The 20,172-nt window shown below is 42.5% G+C and overlaps 2 protein-coding genes across 3 annotated transcripts; both read left to right on the forward strand.

Moving 5' to 3' along the window:
* Window positions 1-791: 791 nt before the first annotated feature.
* On the forward strand, window positions 792-9,036 carry prep (prolyl endopeptidase). Of its 2 annotated transcripts, XR_013787628.1 has the most exons (16): window positions 796-968; window positions 1,398-1,472; window positions 1,578-1,711; window positions 1,913-2,043; window positions 2,152-2,361; window positions 2,441-2,562; window positions 3,296-3,401; window positions 3,522-3,713; window positions 3,825-4,022; window positions 4,105-4,208; window positions 4,323-4,459; window positions 5,549-5,643; window positions 5,887-6,018; window positions 6,126-6,282; window positions 6,391-7,076; window positions 7,248-8,878. XR_013787628.1 is itself a non-coding variant. In XM_079474243.1 (15 exons), exons 1-15 carry the CDS (start codon window positions 927-929, stop codon window positions 6,683-6,685), a joined length of 2,130 nt encoding a protein of 709 aa, XP_079330369.1. In that variant the 5' UTR covers window positions 792-926; the 3' UTR covers window positions 6,686-9,036. The 2 variants fall into 2 exon arrangements, 1 of the variants encoding a protein (XP_079330369.1); XM_079474243.1 differs by having other exon boundaries at window positions 792-968; window positions 6,391-9,036.
* Window positions 9,037-9,658: 622 nt separating this feature from the next.
* Window positions 9,659-19,070, forward strand: gareml (GRB2 associated, regulator of MAPK1-like; the record flags this gene model as incomplete). The annotated part of the gene is made up of 6 exons (XM_079475531.1): window positions 9,659-9,770; window positions 12,594-12,734; window positions 15,345-15,475; window positions 15,578-16,681; window positions 17,807-17,967; window positions 18,305-19,070. 6 exons carry the CDS (start codon window positions 9,659-9,661, stop codon window positions 19,068-19,070), a joined length of 2,415 nt encoding a protein of 804 aa, XP_079331657.1.
* Between the last annotated feature and the right edge of the window lie 1,102 nt (window positions 19,071-20,172).

Here is a 20,172-nt window from a genome sequence, read left to right on the forward strand (position 1 = left end):
TCCAGATTGGATTGCAATGCGCTACTGGCTGGACAACCAAACCTCTACAGATGATCCAGAATGCAGCGGCAGGAGTGGTCTTCAATGAACCGAAGAAAGCACACGTCAGCCCTCTCTTCATTAAGTTACATTGGCTGTGGTGTTTCTATATGAGACCAGTTTTATTGCATTTATGCTTTTTGTTGTCCTAATGTTGTTTACCTAATTTGTAAGTCGCTTTGGATAAAAGCCTCTGCTAAATGACTAAACGTAAATGTAAATTCCCTTTTTTTAAACACTGTGTTTGTTCTCTTGCAGAAACATATGCAATCATAGTCATCTTTGGATAATCTTATTTATATTTTTGTAAAAGTTGCCCATATTTGATGTCACCTGTTAAACCTGTTTTCTTTCTTTAATAACATGTATGTTGATTCAATGTTATTTTCTTTTAAACAAATCGCAAAATAAAAACGAGAAACGCTAGTTTCTTTACGAAATGTATTGGGGTGGTTTCCCGGACAGAGATAATCTAAAAACAGGACTTTAATTGAAGTTGTTAAAACATTCTTTACAAAAACAACATGTGTGCATCTTGAGACAAAACAATAGCACGGATATATTTAAGACGTATCTATGTAAGTTGTTTTCGATCAAGAGGCTTAAACCTGTTCGGGAAACTAAAAATATAAACATATAAAATGTCGAATAAGTAACAGTTTGTCATTTTATTTTCTGCATGTTCCCCATTCCTCCAGCAGTGGGCGCTGTGGTGATTTAGCGCTCTTTTCCTCCAGCGCGTGATTGTCTTTGCTTGTCTCTCTTCTGTCAGCCGGTTCCGGACATTGTGCTGCGGCTGTCCAACACACTTAACTCTCTTAAACACAGTTTATGACCTTATTTCACCATTTCATCTGTTTAACAGCAGTTAATACGATCAGTTAACAATGGCCTTTCAGTATCCGAACGTCTACAGAGACGAATCTGTGGTGAGTGACTGAAAGAAGCGATGCGTGCTTGAAGAATGAATGAGCAGAGAGATGAATGGAGGGATAGATCGATAAACGTGCATGTTTAATGAGTTTAACAATAAATCAGTATGAATGAATGACTGAAAGTGAATGAATGGGTCAAATGTGAATGATTCGCTGAAGCTACCTAGTTTGTCGAGAGAATTCTCTGTAATTCTGACAGGCACCTTCAGATCTTTTGCCGTAAGAGATATTGTACAGTGCAGACCATTACAAGTTTAGATTTTAAGAGCTGTGCTTTTATCTAGAAGAAAATGTTCATCGGGGGTAAGTAAGCCTTTAGGTGATCCGTATTAGATAAAACCCAATCACTTCTATTGGTTTTGTTCGAGTGAAAAGTTGCCCCGACAAGTACAGTAAAATCCTGTTTTGTGTGTATTTATGTAGATCGATGACTATCATGGCTGTAAAGTTCCTGATCCGTACAGCTGGCTGGAGGATCCTGACAGTGAAAAAACACAGGTAAACACACACTCACCTGAGGACCACTGACTAGAAGATGCTGTGATGTAAGGCACTTTATATCTGAGATTTGACTTTATATATTCAACTCTGTGTATCTGTCAGGCATTTGTGAATGCTCAGAATCAGTTGACTCAGCCGTTTCTGGAGCAGTGTGAGGTCAGAGACGTCTTTAAGCAACTCATGACTGAACTCTACGACTATCCCAAATACAGCTGTCCCTTTAAACGTGGCGACAGGTGAGATGGCCTTTTCAGTACGTTCGATTGGTGACAGTCCACAGAAAATGCGATATGAACTCACCTGCTAATCGTTCTGAGCCTTTAGTTATTTTCTCTTCACCTGCATTATTAGATCTTACATTTCTGCTCTTATTTTCGATTAGTTCTGTTCTGTGTATCAGTTATAAAAAGAACAAGTTGTGTTTTTCTCTCCTGTAGGTACTTTCACTTTTACAACACTGGTCTTCAGGACCAAAGTGTTCTGTACATGCAGGAGAACCTTGAAGCAGAACCCACCGTCTTCCTGGACCCGAACACCTTCTCAGAAGACGGAACAGTAGCTTTGCGAGGTGTTGTTTTTATGCACGTTTACCAAGTATCTTTTCTCTTTCGTCAACATGATGTTTTGTTATTGTGAGTAATGTGAATTAACATGACCGGCTTTGTGTGTCCTGCAGGTTATGCGTTCTCTGAGGAGGGCGAGTACCTTGCGTACGGCACCAGCGCGAGTGGTTCTGATTGGGTCGAGATGAGGTTCTTGCGAGTGGATGGTGCTGTACCTCTAGAGGACAAACTGGAGAGAGTGAAATTCAGCTGCATGTCCTGGACTCACGATGGGAAGGGACTCTTTTACAACTCTTATCCTGAGCAGGAGGGAAAGAGCGATGGTAAATACACACTCTCTCAAACAAAGATACACAGATACACACACACACAGATATCAGACTATCTCTCTCTCTGTCTCAGGTACTGAAACCTCCGCCAACCTGCACCAGAAGTTGTACTATCATGTTTTGGGAACCCCTCAGTCTGAGGACGTTCTTTGTGCTGAATTTCCTGATCAGCCGAAATGGATGAGTGGTGCTGAGGTAGCACACACACACACACACACACACACACACACACACACACACACACACACACACACAGTGTGTTATATTTCTTATTTAAAGTTGACATAAATCAGAATTTAACTTTAGTATTGTAACATTTTCAAGTGAAACAGTAAGACAAACAAAAAATAAAATATTTGGATATATATAATTTACATATCTTATGAAAGCAAATAAAAACTTAACTAAAACTTAAGTAAATTAATAAGTATTATAACGCAATAAAAAATAAACAAATATATAAAGGGTTTTGGTTCCGAAATGTGATAACTCTTTTTTTTTTAAATCATGTTTTTTTTATTATGTTAACATTTTTTTATTGTGTTAGTTAGCGCTAGTTTTTTGTTATAATGGCTCAAATCAAAACAATCCAACTGCAGTTTGATTGATATTAATTGGAATGCACAATAAAAAAAACATGATTTTAGAAAATATATGATCTCATATATATATAATGATAAAAGCACATAAAAAAATAGCTTAAATCTTTACCAAAATTTAGATTAAAATATTAAAATACAATATTATTTAGAGATTCAAAATATATATAAAAAAACATATATGTGTGAAAAATAAAATAAACTAATGATCTTGTAAACACAACTATAATAACTCTGAAGGGCTGCAAAGCACATAAATACACTTATGGTGAAAAGGACAAACCACAATATATCCCTTGAACTTTTAATAAGAATGTGTGTGTTTCTAGGTGTCTGATGATCGGCGGTTTGTGTTGTTGTCTATCAGAGAAGGCTGTGACCCCGTCAACAGATTATGGTACTGTGACCTGAACACTGTGCCGCAGGGAATCACAGGTACAAACATGCATAGCATAGCATATGTTGCTTTATAACTGGCTATCTTAGAAATACCCTGGCAAAAATGCTTGTGACAAACAGTTTCCTTTTGTGTTTTGTCTATCTGATTGACGGCAGGCTTGTTGCCGTGGGTGAAGCTGATCGATAACTTTGATGCGGAATATGAATACGTTACAAATGAAGGAACCGTCTTTACTTTTAAAACCAACCTGGACGCTCCACAGTATCGCCTCATCAACATTGATTTTGAACAGCCGGCCACCAGCCAATGGAACGAGCTCATTCCTCAACATGAGAAAGATGTCATCGGTGAGCAGACATAGACTCACAACGACATAAATGAATGATGTTTTTTATTTTACTGTGCATTTATTTATAATTTATTGTGAGATTAAATTTGTAATTTTCTCTCTTTCTCAGTGTTTGCTACCTGTGCATATTCCAGCTTCTTGTTTGTTTGTTTTCTCCACGATGTGAAGAATGTGTTAAAGATGTTCCATCTGTCTTCGGGGGAGGAGGTACGAACGTTTCCGCTGGACGTCGGCTCGGTCATGGGCTTCACCGGGCGAAAGATAGACTCTGAGATTTTTTACAGCTTTACTTCATTTTTGTCTCCATGTAAGTTGAAGATTTTCAAGCTCAAAAAAATCTTAAGATGTCTAAGATGCAGTGACGTGATGCGTGATGTGTTTTTCTGCAGCGATCATCTATCACTGTGATCTGACTAAAGACCCCTTGCAGCCGAACATCTTCAGAGAGGTCACGGTGAAGGGCTTTAATACTGCTGATTATCAGACCACTCAGGTACATCAGTCTCATGATTTATCTTCTGTGTTTGCTAAAGACTCGGGTCAGGACCGTGGCCTAAAACGTATATAGTTTTGCATTTTATGTACCTTGTCTATGTGTTTGTTTCAGGTGTTTTATCCTAGTAAAGATGGCACACAGATCCCAATGTTTATCGTCCACAAAAAAGGACTCCAGCTGGATGGATCTCATCCGGCCTTCCTGTATGGATATGGAGGATTCAACATTTCCATTACTCCCAGCTACAGGTACAATACAAACACGCATCCAGGGCTGCCTTTCCCGAACAACGGCATAACTCGCTTGTTAATCACCAATAGTACGATGCATCTTTGGGGAAATTAAAGACGTAGTTATAACTGTTCCTCGAAACCGTATTAACTCTGTCGGACATCAATCTGTTGAACCAAGTTGGTTGGTGACGTCACACAGGTTGTGGAGTAATGGCGTCTACTAATAAATACGTTCAGATCGAATGAATGTTAAAATTCTGCTGTAAATAACATACATTACATCTTATTTTGTTTAATTGTTGTTTTATTCCACAATATTTAATTGAAGTTTCTTCCTACGCCACTCTTCCCAGGGATTTCCCAGCATGTAGGTTCATGCGCACTTTTCAAAAAACAGCGTTTCTGTTTCCTTGACAAACTAAAAGATGTCAAATTTAATTTGTATATATTTAGAATGTTGGATATAGAATTGACTGCATGTTGGTTGCTTACTTTGCTCAAAAGCTTGATGCATGTAAGTCATAATGTCAAGGAACTATACATCTGTAACTGCAACCACGCAGCTTTGCGATGCTGATTGCGATTGATCGGTGGAACGATGGTTTCGGGAAACACTCGTTGAACTTTCTGGAACTACGGAACTTGCGACTGTAGTTGCCTAACGATGCTTTTGGGAAACGCACACCAGGTCCACATTACGCAATTGTTCTGGCTGAGATCTTTCATTGAAAACAAATTAAACTTTTTAATGTTAAAGCGACAGTTCACCGTTTCAAACCTGTACACATTCTTTGTTCCGCTGAACGTTTTAAAGAAAGTCAGTATATAAAACAGATCTATTGACCCTCATAGTATTTATTTTTCTTGCTACGTCAGTAAATGGGGGATGAGATCTGTTTGGTTACTGACATTCTTCTGTGTGTTCAGCAGAACAAAGAATACAGGTTTGGGACAATCTTGAGGGTGAGTAAATGCTGACGGAATTTTCATTTTTGGGTGAACTATCCATTTAAGTTTGTTTTGTGCTTTAAAATGTTTAAAGGAATCTCCCTGTGTTCGCCTTGGTCACTGCTTGTCTGATAAACATCATCTTTTGTTTTGTAGTGTTTCTCGGTTGATATTCGTCAGGAATCTGGGAGGGGTCTTGGCTGTCGCCAACATCCGAGGAGGTGGAGAATACGGAGAGACGTGGCATAAAGGCATGTGAATATAACGACTGAGTTACTCCTGGGTTAATCTGTGGGAAATACTTATTCATGCATTATTAATTAATACTTATGGTTATTTAAAAATACTATGAAACAGTATGAGCGCGTATCAGCATATATTTTTGTTGACAAAAATGAATGTGGTTATTTTTAGAAAGAACACATAACATAACCTCTCGATATTTGAAACGAATAGAAAGAATCACTTACACTTGTTTTTCTCTTGCTGTCCAGCGGGCATGTTGGCCAATAAGCAGAACTGTTTCACAGATTTCCAGTGCGCGGCTGAGTATCTGATAAAGGAGGGCTACACCTCACCCAACAAACTTACCATCAATGGAGGGTCCAACGGGGGTCTGCTCGTGGGTAAGACACACACACACAATCTCAAAGACCTCCATTGCCAATTATTAGGTTTTCTGTCTCCTAAACCTCCCACACAAACTTGTCCTGTGTGCTCTTCTGTCCTCCAGCGGCGTGTGTGAATCAGAGGCCTGATCTTTTCGGATGTGCTGTGGCTCAGGTCGGCGTCATGGACATGTTAAAGTTTCATAAGTTCACCATCGGACACGCGTGGACCACAGACTTCGGCTGCTCTGAAAACAAAGAGCAGTTTGATTGCTTACTCAAGTGAGTTTCCATTACAATCGGTTTGCATTTCTTACATTAATCTTTCCTCTAAAAAACTGCCATTTTTGTCATGAAATTCCCCAACCCTTTAACATTCTCATCCCACAGGTATTCTCCGCTCCATAATATCCAGATTCCAGAAGGTGATGGGGTTCAGTACCCTGCTGTACTGTTGTTAACCGGTGATCATGATGACCGTGTGGTGCCACTGCACTCATTAAAATATATTGCCACTCTGCAACACACAGTCGGTCGCTGGTCCGGCCAAAAAAATCCTGTCTTTATCTATGTGGACACCAAATCGGGCCACGGCGCTGGAAAACCCACAAGTAAAGTCATTCAGGAGGTGGCAGACATGTACGCCTTTATTGCTCGCTGTCTCAACCTCAAATGGCAGGAATGAAAGGAACATTATGAGGTTTCTAGTTAGTTTGCTCCGGATTACTGAAATAATCCTTTTTCTTGATCTTGGTCTCTCAAACTCGACTGTTTCATTACTTCACATGTTACACTAATTTTATACTAAAACCTCACTGTCTGCTTCTGTGACCGATCATATTTTGTGTTACCATGTGTTATAGCTGTGTGTGACCTATCTTGAGCTTGTTCCATTGTTAGGAAATATTATAATTGGTGAAGTCGGAGGGGTGACGTGTCATAACTTCTGGAGCACTTTACTAAAACTGTATTTATTTGACGATAGGAAACTGCATAACAATGCATAATTTCAATTATACACGACAAGAAATCACTTTACAGTATTGCAACAATTAAGCGAGCAAGTCTGAGAGTGTGTGAGTGAGAGCGAGTCTGAGTGTGAGAGCGAGTCTGAGTGTGAGAGCGAGTCTGAGTGTGAGAGCGAGTCTGAGTGTGAGAGCGAGTCTGAGTGCGAGAGCGAGTCTGAGTGCGAGAGCGAGTCTGAGTGCGAGAGCGAGTCTGAGTGCGAGAGCGAGTCTGAGTGCGAGAGCGAGTCTGAGGTGAGAGCGAGTCTGAGTGTGAGAGCGAGTCTGAGTGTGAGAGCGAGTCTGAGTGTGAGAGCGAGTCTGAGTGTGAGAGCGAGTCTGAGTGTGAGAGCGAGTCTGAGTGTGAGAGCGAGTCTGAGTGTGAGAGCGAGTCTGAGTGCGAGAGCGAGTCTGAGTGCGAGAGCGAGTCTGAGTGCGAGAGCGAGTCTGAGTGCGAGTCTGAGTGCGAGAGCGAGTCTGAGTGCGAGAGCGAGTCTGAGTGCGAGAGCGAGTCTGAGTGCGAGAGCGAGTCTGAGTGCGAGAGCGAGTCTGAGTGCGAGAGCGAGTCTGAGTGCGAGAGCGAGTCTGAGTGCGAGAGCGAGTCTGAGTGCGAGAGCGAGTCTGAGTGCGAGAGCGAGTCTGAGTGCGAGAGCGAGTCTGAGTGCGAGAGCGAGTCTGAGTGCGAGAGCGAGTCTGAGTGCGAGAGCGAGTCTGAGTCTGAGGTGAGAGCGAGTCTGAGTCTGAGGTGAGAGCGAGTCTGAGTCTGAGGTGAGAGCGAGTCTGAGTCTTGAGCGCGAGAGCGAGTCTGAGTCTTGAGCGCGAGAGCGAGTCTGAGTCTTGAGCGCGAGAGCGAGTCTGAGTCTTGAGCGCGAGAGCGAGTCTGAGTCTTGAGAGCGAGTCTGAGTCTTGAGCGCGAGAGCGAGTCTGAGTCTTGAGCGCGAGAGCGAGTCTGAGTCTTGAGCGCGAGAGCGAGTCTGAGTCTTGAGCGCGAGAGCGAGTCTGAGTCTTGAGCGCGAGAGCGAGTCTGAGCGCGAGAGCGAGTCTGAGGTGAGAGCGAGAGCGAGTCTGAGGTGAGAGCGAGAGCGAGTCTGAGCGCGAGAGCGAGTCTGAGCGCGAGAGCGAGTCTGAGCGCGAGAGCGAGAGCGAGTCTGAGTCTTGAGCGCGAGTCTGAGTCTTGAGCGCGAGTCTGAGTCTTGAGAGCGAGTCTGAGTCTTGAGCGCGAGAGCGAGTCTGAGTCTTGAGCGCGAGAGCGAGTCTGAGCGCGAGAGCGAGTCTGAGGTGAGAGCGAGAGCGAGTCTGAGGTGAGAGCGAGAGCGAGTCTGAGGTGAGAGCGAGAGCGAGTCTGAGCGCGAGAGCGAGTCTGAGGTGAGAGCGAGTCTGAGCGCGAGAGCGAGTCTGAGGTGAGAGCGAGTCTGAGTCTGAGGTGAGAGCGAGTCTGAGCGCGAGAGCGAGTCTGAGGTGAGAGCGAGTCTGAGTCTGAGAGCGAGTCTGAGCGCGAGAGCGAGTCTGAGGTGAGAGCGAGTCTGAGTCTGAGGTGAGAGCGAGTCTGAGTCTGAGGTGAGAGCGAGTCTGAGTCTGAGGTGAGAGCGAGTCTGAGTCTGAGGTGAGAGCGAGTCTGAGCGCGAGAGCGAGTCTGAGGTGAGAGCGAGTCTGAGTCTGAGGTGAGAGCGAGTCTGAGCGCGAGAGCGAGTCTGAGGTGAGAGCGAGTCTGAGCGCGAGAGCGAGTCTGAGGTGAGAGCGAGTCTGAGTCTGAGGTGAGAGCGAGTCTGAGCGCGAGAGCGAGTCTGAGTTGTTTCTACCTCCACACAAATCACAGATTGTTTTTTTAAAGGGAAATGCAACCAGAAATAATCTAGTACAATAAAAAAATGGTCAAGAGTTTGTTGTACTGTGTATTCTTACATTTTATCAGTTTTTTGTATATCTAGTAAATTCTTATAATTTACTGCTATATATGATATCTGCAGTGTTTGGGTGTAATGTATTTGACTCTACAGAAGTATTTTCTGTGTTATTAAAATCCCAGAATTCTAACTTTTTTGGAATGAAAGTATTTCATACCTCACTTAAACGCATTAAAATGATGCGCGAGACTATTGTCGTTTAAATGAAATCGTTTTATTTATTCTAAATCAAAGCTCAATTTACCGCTTTTTTGACACATTTTAATTAAAAACGACCTGCTTTTTGTAAGAGCAATCTATATCATTTTCTATTAAAGGGATACTTAATCCAAACGTTTTAATTCAGTCGTCATGTACTGAAAAAGAAGATATTTGGAAGAATGTCAGTAACCAATCAAATCTCGACGCGCGACTTTCTCCCCTAAAACTTGATGTATTTTACGATCTTAAAACAATCTTAAAGTTTTTCCTCCTTCAGCTGTTTCTCGTCCTTTGATCGCATTTTCATCCCAGTGTTTGAATCTCCAGTCAGTCAGTCAGTCAGTGATGAGCGCGCGCCGTGTCCGGTCGGTGTTCCGGTGCGCGCGGGGTGGGAGAGGAGGGTGTCGCGCGCTTCAGCGATCCTCCACAGCTCATCACCTCAGAGTTTGTCTCGCGCGTCTCTCTCCATCATGTCGCGATGTCCTCCTGACACCGGTTCCGCTCAGTCCCCGTGATGCTCGTGATGATGATGATGGTGACGGATGAAAGATGGAGAAACTATCCGCGAGCATTAACGGACTCTCGTGGAGCTCCGTGTCGCTGCCGCTGGACGTGATCGTGAGCAAATTCCGCTTACCGACTCTCGTGCGGCTGAGCCAAGGTAAGAAACACCGACGAGAGTTAGTTAACACCATCACAGTGTTAAAATAAAGTGACGTTATACACGTTACAGTCGACCAACATATCCACTCTTTGATCGCGTTTCACTCATACGTCAGTAAAGACTAATTATGCAAATTAAGTTTGGAAATGTTCGGTATGGTTGAAAATCGCGGTATGATCCTAAAATGTGTGTGTCGTGGGAACTTAAATCAAATGTTGTTCGTGTTTGTTACACAGAAACGTGTGTATTTGGCTTCGTTTGACAGTGTGTGTGTGTTGTGTGTTAAAGAGCTGCAGCTCTTTTCATATGTTAATGATGTAATGTGCTGTTGTGTGTGTTGAATACTAAACAACCTCCTGCAGAAGATGTTACTCAACAATCACAACCGAAGAAGACAAAATGAGAAATGTCAACGTTTACATTCGTGTGTGTGTGTGTGTGTGTGTGTGTGTTACAGGTGAGAGGCTGTGAACGTGTGTGTGACCCTTTAGATGACATTTTTGCTTTTATTTAAAGTGACAGTGCATTGAAGTTATACATTATTCCCTGAGATCAAACCCACGACCTTTGCTTTGCACACACAATGCTTTACTAAACGTACTCCAGGAACGGTGTTATGGATTGTGGTCGATGCCAGTGGTCAGGTAGTGTTTGAAGTTTGTTGTGTGACTTACTAGATGCTTTTATAAATGTTGAAAACTGAACCGTTATTATGCATTTGGGTAACACGTTACATTAAGTTACCCTTTATAATGCATTTAATAAGATTAATAAGTCATTTACCAATGCATTATGAAGCAGTTATAACTGCATGAATGAAAAGAGGGAGACCTGCCAAATAGTGAGCCATTTTTACTCGCATGTTATGAGTGCTCAATAAATGTATTTATTCATTATTTTTTTAACTTGCAAGCAGATTCATTATTATCTTGATAATAATCCACACTCAGTGGTTAAAGCGTGGTGCTGGAAAGGCCAAGGTCGTGGGTTTGATCCCAGGGGATCGCACGTACTTACAAAAAACTAATGTATAGTATAATGCAATGTAAGTCGCAGAGGATAACAGCGTCTGCCAAATGCATAAATGTATAAATGTAAATGTTGTTGTTTGCAATATCGGCTGTCAGACTGGACACTGTAGGGTGTTATGTTGCACACCTGCTCAATATTTGGTATTTCATTAGAATCACACATTTTATTCAAGCAGTTATAACTGCTTTATAAGGCATCTCTAAATGACTTCTTGATAATTTATGAGCACATTTATAAATGCTTCATAAAGGGAACCTTAACGGAAAGTGTTACCTACATTTGTTTGTAAAGGATTGTAGCTTTACTGTAAAAATAATGAATGAAAGTCATCTATTGAATGATTTGATTTGTGAATGTCTCAGAAGTGTATAATTCATCACACGCACACACAAGTCTTTGTATGACTTGCTTAACAGGTTCCTAAATGTAATCTTGAATTTCAGCATAATGTCTGGTCCACGTTACCAAAAGACACAAAATCATAATGTAAAGTTATGTGCATATTAACTTGAATCTGCTGATAGACTGGAACTTGACCTTGATTTTATTCAAGTGGATGTAATGTGAAAATACAAACTATAATGCAGACAGGTGTGTAAATAAACAGGGGAGACTTTATCTGATTTCCTTCCTTCGTTCCTTCGTTCCTTCGTTCCTTCGTTCCTTCCTTCCTTCCTTCCTTCCTTCCTTCCTTCCTTCCTTCCTTCCTTCCTTCCTTCCTTCCTTCCTTCCTTCCTTCCTTCCTTCCTTCCTTCCTTCCTTCCTTCCTTCCTTCCTTCCTTCCTTCCTTCCTTCCTTCCTTCCTTCCTTCCTTCATTACTTCATTACTTCATTACTTCATTACTTCATTACTTCCTTCATTACTTCCTTCCTGCCTGCCTGCCTTCATTAATTCCTTCCTGCCTGCCTGCATTCCTTCCTTCTTTCCTTCCTTCCTTCCTTCCTTCCTTCCTTCCTTCCTTCCTGCCTGCCTGCCTTCCTTCCTTCCTTCCTTCCTTCCTTCATTACTTCCTTCCTGCCTGCCTGCCTGCCTTCATTCATTCCTTCCTGCCTGCCTGCCTTCATTCATTCCTTCCTGCCTGCCTGCCTTCATTCATTCCTTCCTTCCTTCCTTACTTTCTTCCTTCCTTCCTTCCTTCCTTCCTTCCTTCCTTCCTTCCTTCCTGCCTGCCTTCCTTCCTTCCTTCCTTCCTTCCTTCATTACTTCCTTCCTTCCTTCCTTCCTGCCTGCCTGCCTTCATTCATTCATTGGCATACAATCTGTTTTGAATCTTTATATGGGCCTGTTTGTTTCGATGCTGCTGTAATGTGTTTGTTTGTGTAGGTGGATATTTTACTGTATCAGTACCGGCAGTGGTAATTACACAACAGACAATCTGCACTGTGTGTGTGTGTGTGTGTGTGCGCGTGCATTGTTCCATGGGTAAAAGCATCTGTTTTGAGACTCGTCTCTGGGAGGAATTCCTTTAACACCAGATCAATACAGTTCACCAGCTTCGCTCCCTCGCTCTCTCTCATTCATCTTTTCTTCAGTGAGGAGGAGATCAGTGTGATGTTCGTGAGGTGACGTGGCTTGCGTCTGATGACCTCGGTTCTCTCACCGTAGATTTCACGTGTTCAAGTTTAAAGACCTGATATGTGTGTGTGTTTAAGAGAGATCACACACACACTGGTCTCCACAACAACAGTCAATATGAATTTGATGTCTATTAGAGCTACATTTGTTTGTTTCTTTTCCGTATCAGTGTTTACGTGATAGATAATGTGTGTGTTTGTGTTTGTGTTCAGGTGAAAATGTGGAGGGTCTGTCAGAGGACGACACCATCCTCCTTCACTCCTGCAGACAGTGGACCACCGTCACGGCCCACACCCTGGAAGAGGGCCATTACGTGATCGGACCCAAAATAGACATCCCACTACAGTATCAAGGTACGTAACACGCGATATGCTGGACGATGTGTCGATACCTTCAGGTAGGACCACTAACTGACCCCAGTGCTGTTTCACTTAAAACACAAGATCTAAGCACACAGTATTAGAAAACAAAAACCATTCACTAAATCCCTGATCTTCCTTCATCCACTGAGAGTATACAAGCTATTAAAACACACTCAGACCAGAGAAAAAAGAGAGAGAGAGAGAGAGAGAGAGAGAGAGAGAGATTGCTTGTTAACAGTATATTGATTGTTGTATTCAAGCACTTAACATCACACATGTTCACTTGCACTGTTCTCCAGACATACACACACGCACGCACGCACGCACGCACGCACGCACACACACACACACACACACACACACACAGCCAGTCAGCCTCAATTCAGTGTTTTCTTACAAATATTGCCAAAACATCTACATTGGTCATCAGATGCATGACATGATAGAAACCGATTTTTTTTATCATAAAAATATTAAACTTTAAATAGATATAATATAGTTGTTTTTCAATACAAATATCTAAAAATCCTAAATCAAGATACATTATAATTGTTTTGATGCTTTTACAGAAAATATCTGCTGGTAGGGTGAGAAAAAAGAACTTAAATTTGAACATTAAAAAAAAGGAAATTTTGAAATGACAAATAATTCATTTGAAGCTTAAACAAACTAAATTAATTATTATATATGTTTTTAATGAAAAAGATGGTTAGCACCTGATATTATATGATATGATGTCATTTTCGTTGAGGCTTTCACATTTTATATCGCAATGATTTATATTTAAGATTCATTTAGAATGTAGCTGCCCAGTTCTTTTTCCCGATTTCAATACAATTGAATTTCTTTTTAATTGTGGCCTGAGAAATATCTTTAATTAAGTAAAACTCGCTTTCTTTAATAAACACATGCACACACACACTCTGTTATATGTAATATCGGTTGCTGTTGTATCACGTTCAGAAAAGAACATACAAAATAATAACACATTTAGCCCTGTTATGATGTAGTTATATCATTCACCAGCAGGCTTACCTGACCCCATCACTCAAAACTCTCATTCATAAAGTCAAAGCTATCATTACTTCATCCTGACGTCATTCCCGCGGGAGCCGCGAGGAGCCCGTTATTCCGAGCTTCCGGAATAGCAGACATTACCGCACTGGACTTCCTCTCCCGGGACGTCCGTTACCTAATATACCCGCCACTCGCACCATTAGGTCAGGTGACCAATGAGATCATCTGCTGGGGTTTCCGGCCGCAGCGAGATGCTGAGAGTGAGATGAGGTCATTTGTGTCTCCGCCGTGTCTCCGGGTCTCTCAGATAGAGACAGATAATACAGAAGATGGAATTACAGTATAGACGAATGACTTTTACACAGCTGAGAGATGATGATTGAATTATTCTTACATCACAGAATTTTAACATAAAAGAAACTTTCCCTTACTTGCACACAATCTGACACTTAACATCTGTGTCTATTGCATGTTCTGTATGTTTCTAGCTAAGCAAGACTTTAAAATGTCCCCTAAGCTCTGCTAATATGAGGGTGTTTGAATTGAACAAATATTGATCGGATAAAACGCTGAAACCACATTTGTTAAAATAAAAATGTGTGTATTGTAAATATATTTGATTCTTTTTAATGCATTTTAATAAGAGCGACTGTGTGAAGTGTTTATAATGTTATCACACAGTTCTTTTCCAGTTCCCTTTTCTCAGACACTATGTAGGGGACTAAAACGCAAACTGAACCTTTAAACCGCTCAGATCTCGGTTTATAAAATAAAAACTACAATTTTGTTTGGTGAACAGAGATCTTGTGTGTGTTTAAATGTCGGTCGAGAGCAGCTCTATGATTGGTTGGATGAAACTCACAACCGCTGGGATTGGTTGGTTTGCACGTTCCAATTATGTTTTGTTATCTTGATAGTTTTAATATCAGATTTTTAAAAGCAACATTTTTCTTGTGCTTGATTTGCTCTGAAATACAATAAATCAATTCTTGAAAATATCTCTATATAATTCTTAGAAATGCTCTCTTTTTTAACTCAATACATGTAATGTACTGTATATAGATGAACTCAGAACAGAAAAGCAAAACTATGAGAAAAGACAATTGCAAAAGAAAGATTTGCTCTCTCACACGTTTTACCGCTGAGCACACATTTTCTTAGCTTTCTAAATGGGAATATCATAAACTTTACTTGCTGTTTAATTATGTGTTGTTTTAAAGTTTTAGGCCCATGCGTCACAGAAGAAAATAAGGCCATTTCAGATTTTCATTCAATCAATTTCTAGATGTATTATGGCCATTCCAGTCCGTGTCTGTTGAATTCAACAAAATCAAACCTCAGGAGAGACATAAAGTCATCCATCAGCAATGTGAAGGACTGACAGCATGACAAGACACATGAACGTTGTGAATAATGTATAAATATTACTGTTGTATTGCTTAAGAGTGAATAGAAAAATACAGAGCATCTTTTCTGTAATTTTTTTGGCCTGTTTCTCTAGTTTTTGAATATCGAAAGGGTCTCTTAACTTTTTCCGCGGCTGTACTATAACTTTTGTAAACCTCTCTCTCTCTGTCTCCTCAGGGAAGTTTAAGTTATTGGATCAGGATCGTGGTGTACGTGAGCCGGTCCAGTATTTTGGGAGCGTGGAGGAAATCGCTGGAATGTTTCCCGATCGCGTGTTTGTCATGGAGCCGATCACATTCAGTGTTAAGGTGCACAACGTTAATGACTGACAACAGTGTTCAACCTGAAATTTTACGTTATTACTTACCATCAAATTATTCGTATTAATATATACGTTTCTCTCTCTGTAGGTGGTTTCTGGGGAGTTTACAGAAGACAGCGAGCTCTATAATTTCTCTCTACAGGCGGGTGACGAACTAACTCTAATGGGTCAGGCAGAGCTGCTCTGTGTCCAATCAACTCGCGAGAAATCCCGCCTAACCACACTGCTACGCCGTCTCGGCAAGGCAGGTGGAGCTTTGGGACGTCCCGCCCGCACAAAGATGCCATGTTTGATATGCATGAATCATCGGACCAATGAGAGCGTGAGTCTGCCGTTCCAGTGCCGCGGCCGATTTTGCACGCGCTCGCCGCAGGAACTGCAGATGCAGGGAGGTGAACACACCGTGCGCAGTATCATCGAGCGCGTGCGCCTGCCTGTGAACGTGTCCGTGCCCTCACGACCTCCACGCAACCTGTACGATCAGCACGCCATCCGCGAGGGCCATCGATATAAACTCCTCAGCATCATCAGCAAAACGGTCGTCCTCTGCTGCGTACTGCGCAAAGAGGAAGTGACGCCCTCTCACTTCCTGTTATTGACGGACATGCCACGTTTCACTCTGCCTGATGGACTCTTGCGCGCGGACACTTCGTACCAGCAGGTGGTGCTGCAGTGTGCCCTACGCTGCCAGGAAAACTTCAACCCTGACGATTACTCGCGAGCCGTACGGGAGGTGAAGACGGATTTCTCAGAGGAGTGTCTCAGCCCGCGGCGGATTCGGGTGTGCGTTCAGGGCTACGGACGAGACGAGCTGGGGACGTCACTGCAGAGACTGTCTTTATGCGTGTATGGGGGCGGGGCTGTCACGCACACGATCTCGCACGGCTGCAGAGACTCGCTGGGCGACTCGCAAACGCTGCCCACTAGCGACGGAGAGGAACGGGAATACGTCACCCCTGATTGGTCGACGGAGACGCAGGAGATTCCGTACGAGGAGCTCTGGACCAATCAGACGTCTGAAAGCTTTGGGATGACTACTGAGAGCGGCATGAAGGCGGAGCGTAACCTCATATCGTTTCACTCCACTACCACATCGTCGGATGGAACGGTGGGCTCCACCCACGTCGCTATGGTGCAGATGGAAGCAGGAAGAGTATCGACTCCACCCCCCGTCCCACCCAAATCAGAAGCTGTAAGCAAAGCGCTTTCCTTCATTTTTAGTTAAATTTGGGGAAATCTCACAAAAACATTTGAAGGTCAAATTTAACCCCGAACCTATTCATCGTGCCTCTCTATCGCCCTCTGTGTTTAAAACATGAAATTGCACTTTACGTACCTATTGATAAAGTTAAGTGACGTTGAATTGATCTTCCCTTCTAAACCGTTAAACTCGTAAATTATTATTATAAAAAAAATAGTTTCGCTTTGTTTCATGCATTTGCTCGATAACACTAAAATGACTAACTTTTTAAAAAGTAGTCTGACCTGGACACGCCTGACCTCGACTCTATTCCCATGAGATTCTCTCTCTTCTGCGGGTCTCACACACAAACCCCATCACACTCATGTGTGCATTGAAGTCTATAGAGTTTCACAGAGCCCCGCTGCCTCACACTCAACACTAAATTATTGATACAGCAGCTTTTAAAGGCCGAATAAAATGAGCACACGCTTACCGGAACACAGCACACGCATTCAGAGAGACGTAATCGCTTATTTTACTGCTAGAAATAAACGTTTTGTTTGTATGACGTTGAAACAGCGTATAATCGCAGAGAAACATACTGCTGGTGTCATCCGGTCGTAGATCTAGAAGAGCTTTTTACTCTGTTGACTAGAATTATAGCCTTTCTGTTTCTCCACTTTCTCCCACATAAAGGCTTCAGTGCTGGCCTGTAATTTAGCTTCCCAAACACACGCACGCGCGCACACACACACAGTTCCTGGTGTTTTTGTGGAGGAAGTTAACTGTATCCCAGAATCCCTGAGTTTTGAGTCCCAGAGGAGGACGTTTAGACGGATAAAGGCTTCTGACAGTTTATCACAGCTGTAACTATTAGGACATGATAATCAAGTTGCTGTGCACGCTTTCAATAGTTTCCAGCAAAAAAAATGTAACGACACGTTTTTATTAGTTATTTAGTTGTTTGTTTTTCAATGTCCAGTATTCAATATTATCTGTAAATAAAAGGAACATTTACTCACACACATTCAGTCTGAGCGTGGAGGGAGTCAACAATGGGAATGTTTAATATAGAGGATGTCTTCACACTGTATCTTAGTAACAGTTACTCCCTCCTTGCCTTTCTTTCTGTAGGTGAAAGAGGAGTGTCGTTTCTTGAATGCTCCTCCTGTTCCACCCCGCTGTGTTAAAGGTCCCGCCCCAAGCCCACCGGTCCCGCCTCGTTTTCATCAAACCCCGCCCACACAGCCACTCAGCCCAAACCTCTCGTTTTATTCATCTGGACTGCACGAGAGGTAATTACACACACACAGATATAACTTTTGGAAATGGTTTTCTTGTGGTTTAGTTTACTATAGGATGGTAGTGAACAAAGAAATTGCATATGTGCAAAATGAGTCCTCAATATTTGTGATTCCGTTCCTGTTTAAATAGAGAGACTGTGAAGTTGAAATGCGTGTGTCCTTGTGTTGTCCGAATTCCTTCTGTTGTTTACCTCATCTGTAAGTCGCATTGGATAAAAGCATCTGTTAAATAGCTTATTTTATAGATATTTTACTACATGCATATGTGTCCTCTATAAAGCAAAAAATCCCAAAATAAAAGACACAACATTGTTAATTTCTTTTACAGTTCGGCTCCTCGCAGTGGCAGTAGCTCTCCGTCGCCGGACTCTTATTCTCTGTACTGTTACCCGTGCACCTGGGCCGACTGCGTGACCTCTGAGTCCAGCGTGAGTCCTGATCTCACCCGTCCTGCTCAGGCCTGTTGGTCTCACCCTCGAGGAGGCGGGGCCCACACCTCCAACGTTCTAAACACACCTCTTCTCAGCACTGACTCCGCCCAAAAGAACTACTCCACCTGCCCCAGACCACGGCCAGTTGCGCAGAACCGCTTCGCACCGTTTGGCGCTCTTAACCCTTTCGCCAATCCCGGCCATGCTCTCGGCTCCTCTGACTGGATCACCACTGGTAGGGACTCGCCCACCCTGATACCTGACCTCATTAGCCCCACCCCCCAGGAACATCAAGCCACCCAGGGAGGTTCAGAGGGGGGTCCAGAGCCTCCGCCCCGAAACGTAAAGGGTTCAGAAGAGGACACGGTCACGGTAAACCCCGCCTCCGGATCCGTTACCATGGTAAGAGGTGCTGAAGGGGGAGCTGGGTCGTCGTGGCGACCCCCAGCAGAGCTCTGCTGGCTCTCGGTGGAAGAGGTTTCCTCCAGCCTGCGCTTCATAGGCCTTTCGGGCGACGTGATTGGTCTGTTCAGTCGAGAGAGAATCGACGGCTCTATTTTTACTCAGCTGACTGAGGAAATCCTGTCAGAGGACTTTAACCTCACCAAACTCCAGGTCAAAAAAATCATGCAGTTTATCAAGGGATGGAGACCCAAAATATAGTGTGTGTGTGTCTGATGTTTTGTAAGTGTGTGTGTGTGAAGGAAAGAAACTTCTATTGTAAAAATATACACCTCTCTAATTGAAGGACAGACAGATTGTGACTAATATATTATCGAGCACTATTTGATGTTTTGTTGTTATTTTTAGATGGAGAATATTATGGAGTGCCTTGAGCGGACTGTTAGAGCTCATCCGATGGTGTTCTGTTGTCTTTTAAGGGTTCTTGAAAGATCTGCTTTCTAGCGTCTCTCTTTCTTTCTGTAAAGATGGTCAATTAAACAGCGCAAATGTCTGCAGTTATCATGACTTTATGTGCAAGGACGCAAACTGAAATGCTTTAATAATGCTCTTGTCCAATTGAACATGCTAACGTGCGTTCTCATGGCCGTGCAGGTGACAGACCGCAGGACTACATATAAACACCCTCAGTTGACTTTGCCATTAAAGCTGTAGTGTGTCATTTCTGTGCCGGGAGTGACACAAGTGAAATAATTGTTTTTAAACTGATTTCCTGAAAAAGGAAAAGTGAGGAGTTTGGTTCCAAAATGAGATGACTATTTTCAATTAATTCAGTTGGTTGGTTTTGATTTGAGCCATAATAACAAAAAACCCAGCTAATTAACACAATAAAACACAATAAAAAATATATATATATTTGAAAACACAATTTAGACCTATAGCACAAGTCGAAGCGATACTTAAGAAAAAGCACACGTATGAAATAAGCACATGTTGCTTGAGGCATTACATGCTTATTCGCTTTGCTATCACACAGGACGTGAGAGAGATGCTGGGAGAGCATTAGAGATTTAAAAATAAAACGTTTGTGATGTACATGTTAATAAGAGCAGTGTGGGTTTACAGTGTTAAGACAGAAACACACTGTAATTAGGGGACAGTAATGAAAGAGTTTACTAACCTGCAGCCCACACTGATGGAGTGTGTGTGTGTGTGTGTGTGTGAGTCAGAGCTGTACTGAGAATGTTTTAGCAAACTTGTATCACTTCTAAAGTGTTATATCAGCATTTCACAGAGACCTCTGGGATGTTTATTTAACAGATTCCCCTCTGTAGAAACATTTGTACTTTGAATAATATTTAAC

The sequence above is a fragment of the Barbatula barbatula genome (assembly GCF_947034865.1).
Source record: "Barbatula barbatula genome assembly, chromosome: 15".
Taxonomy (NCBI): Eukaryota; Metazoa; Chordata; class Actinopteri; order Cypriniformes; family Nemacheilidae; genus Barbatula; species Barbatula barbatula.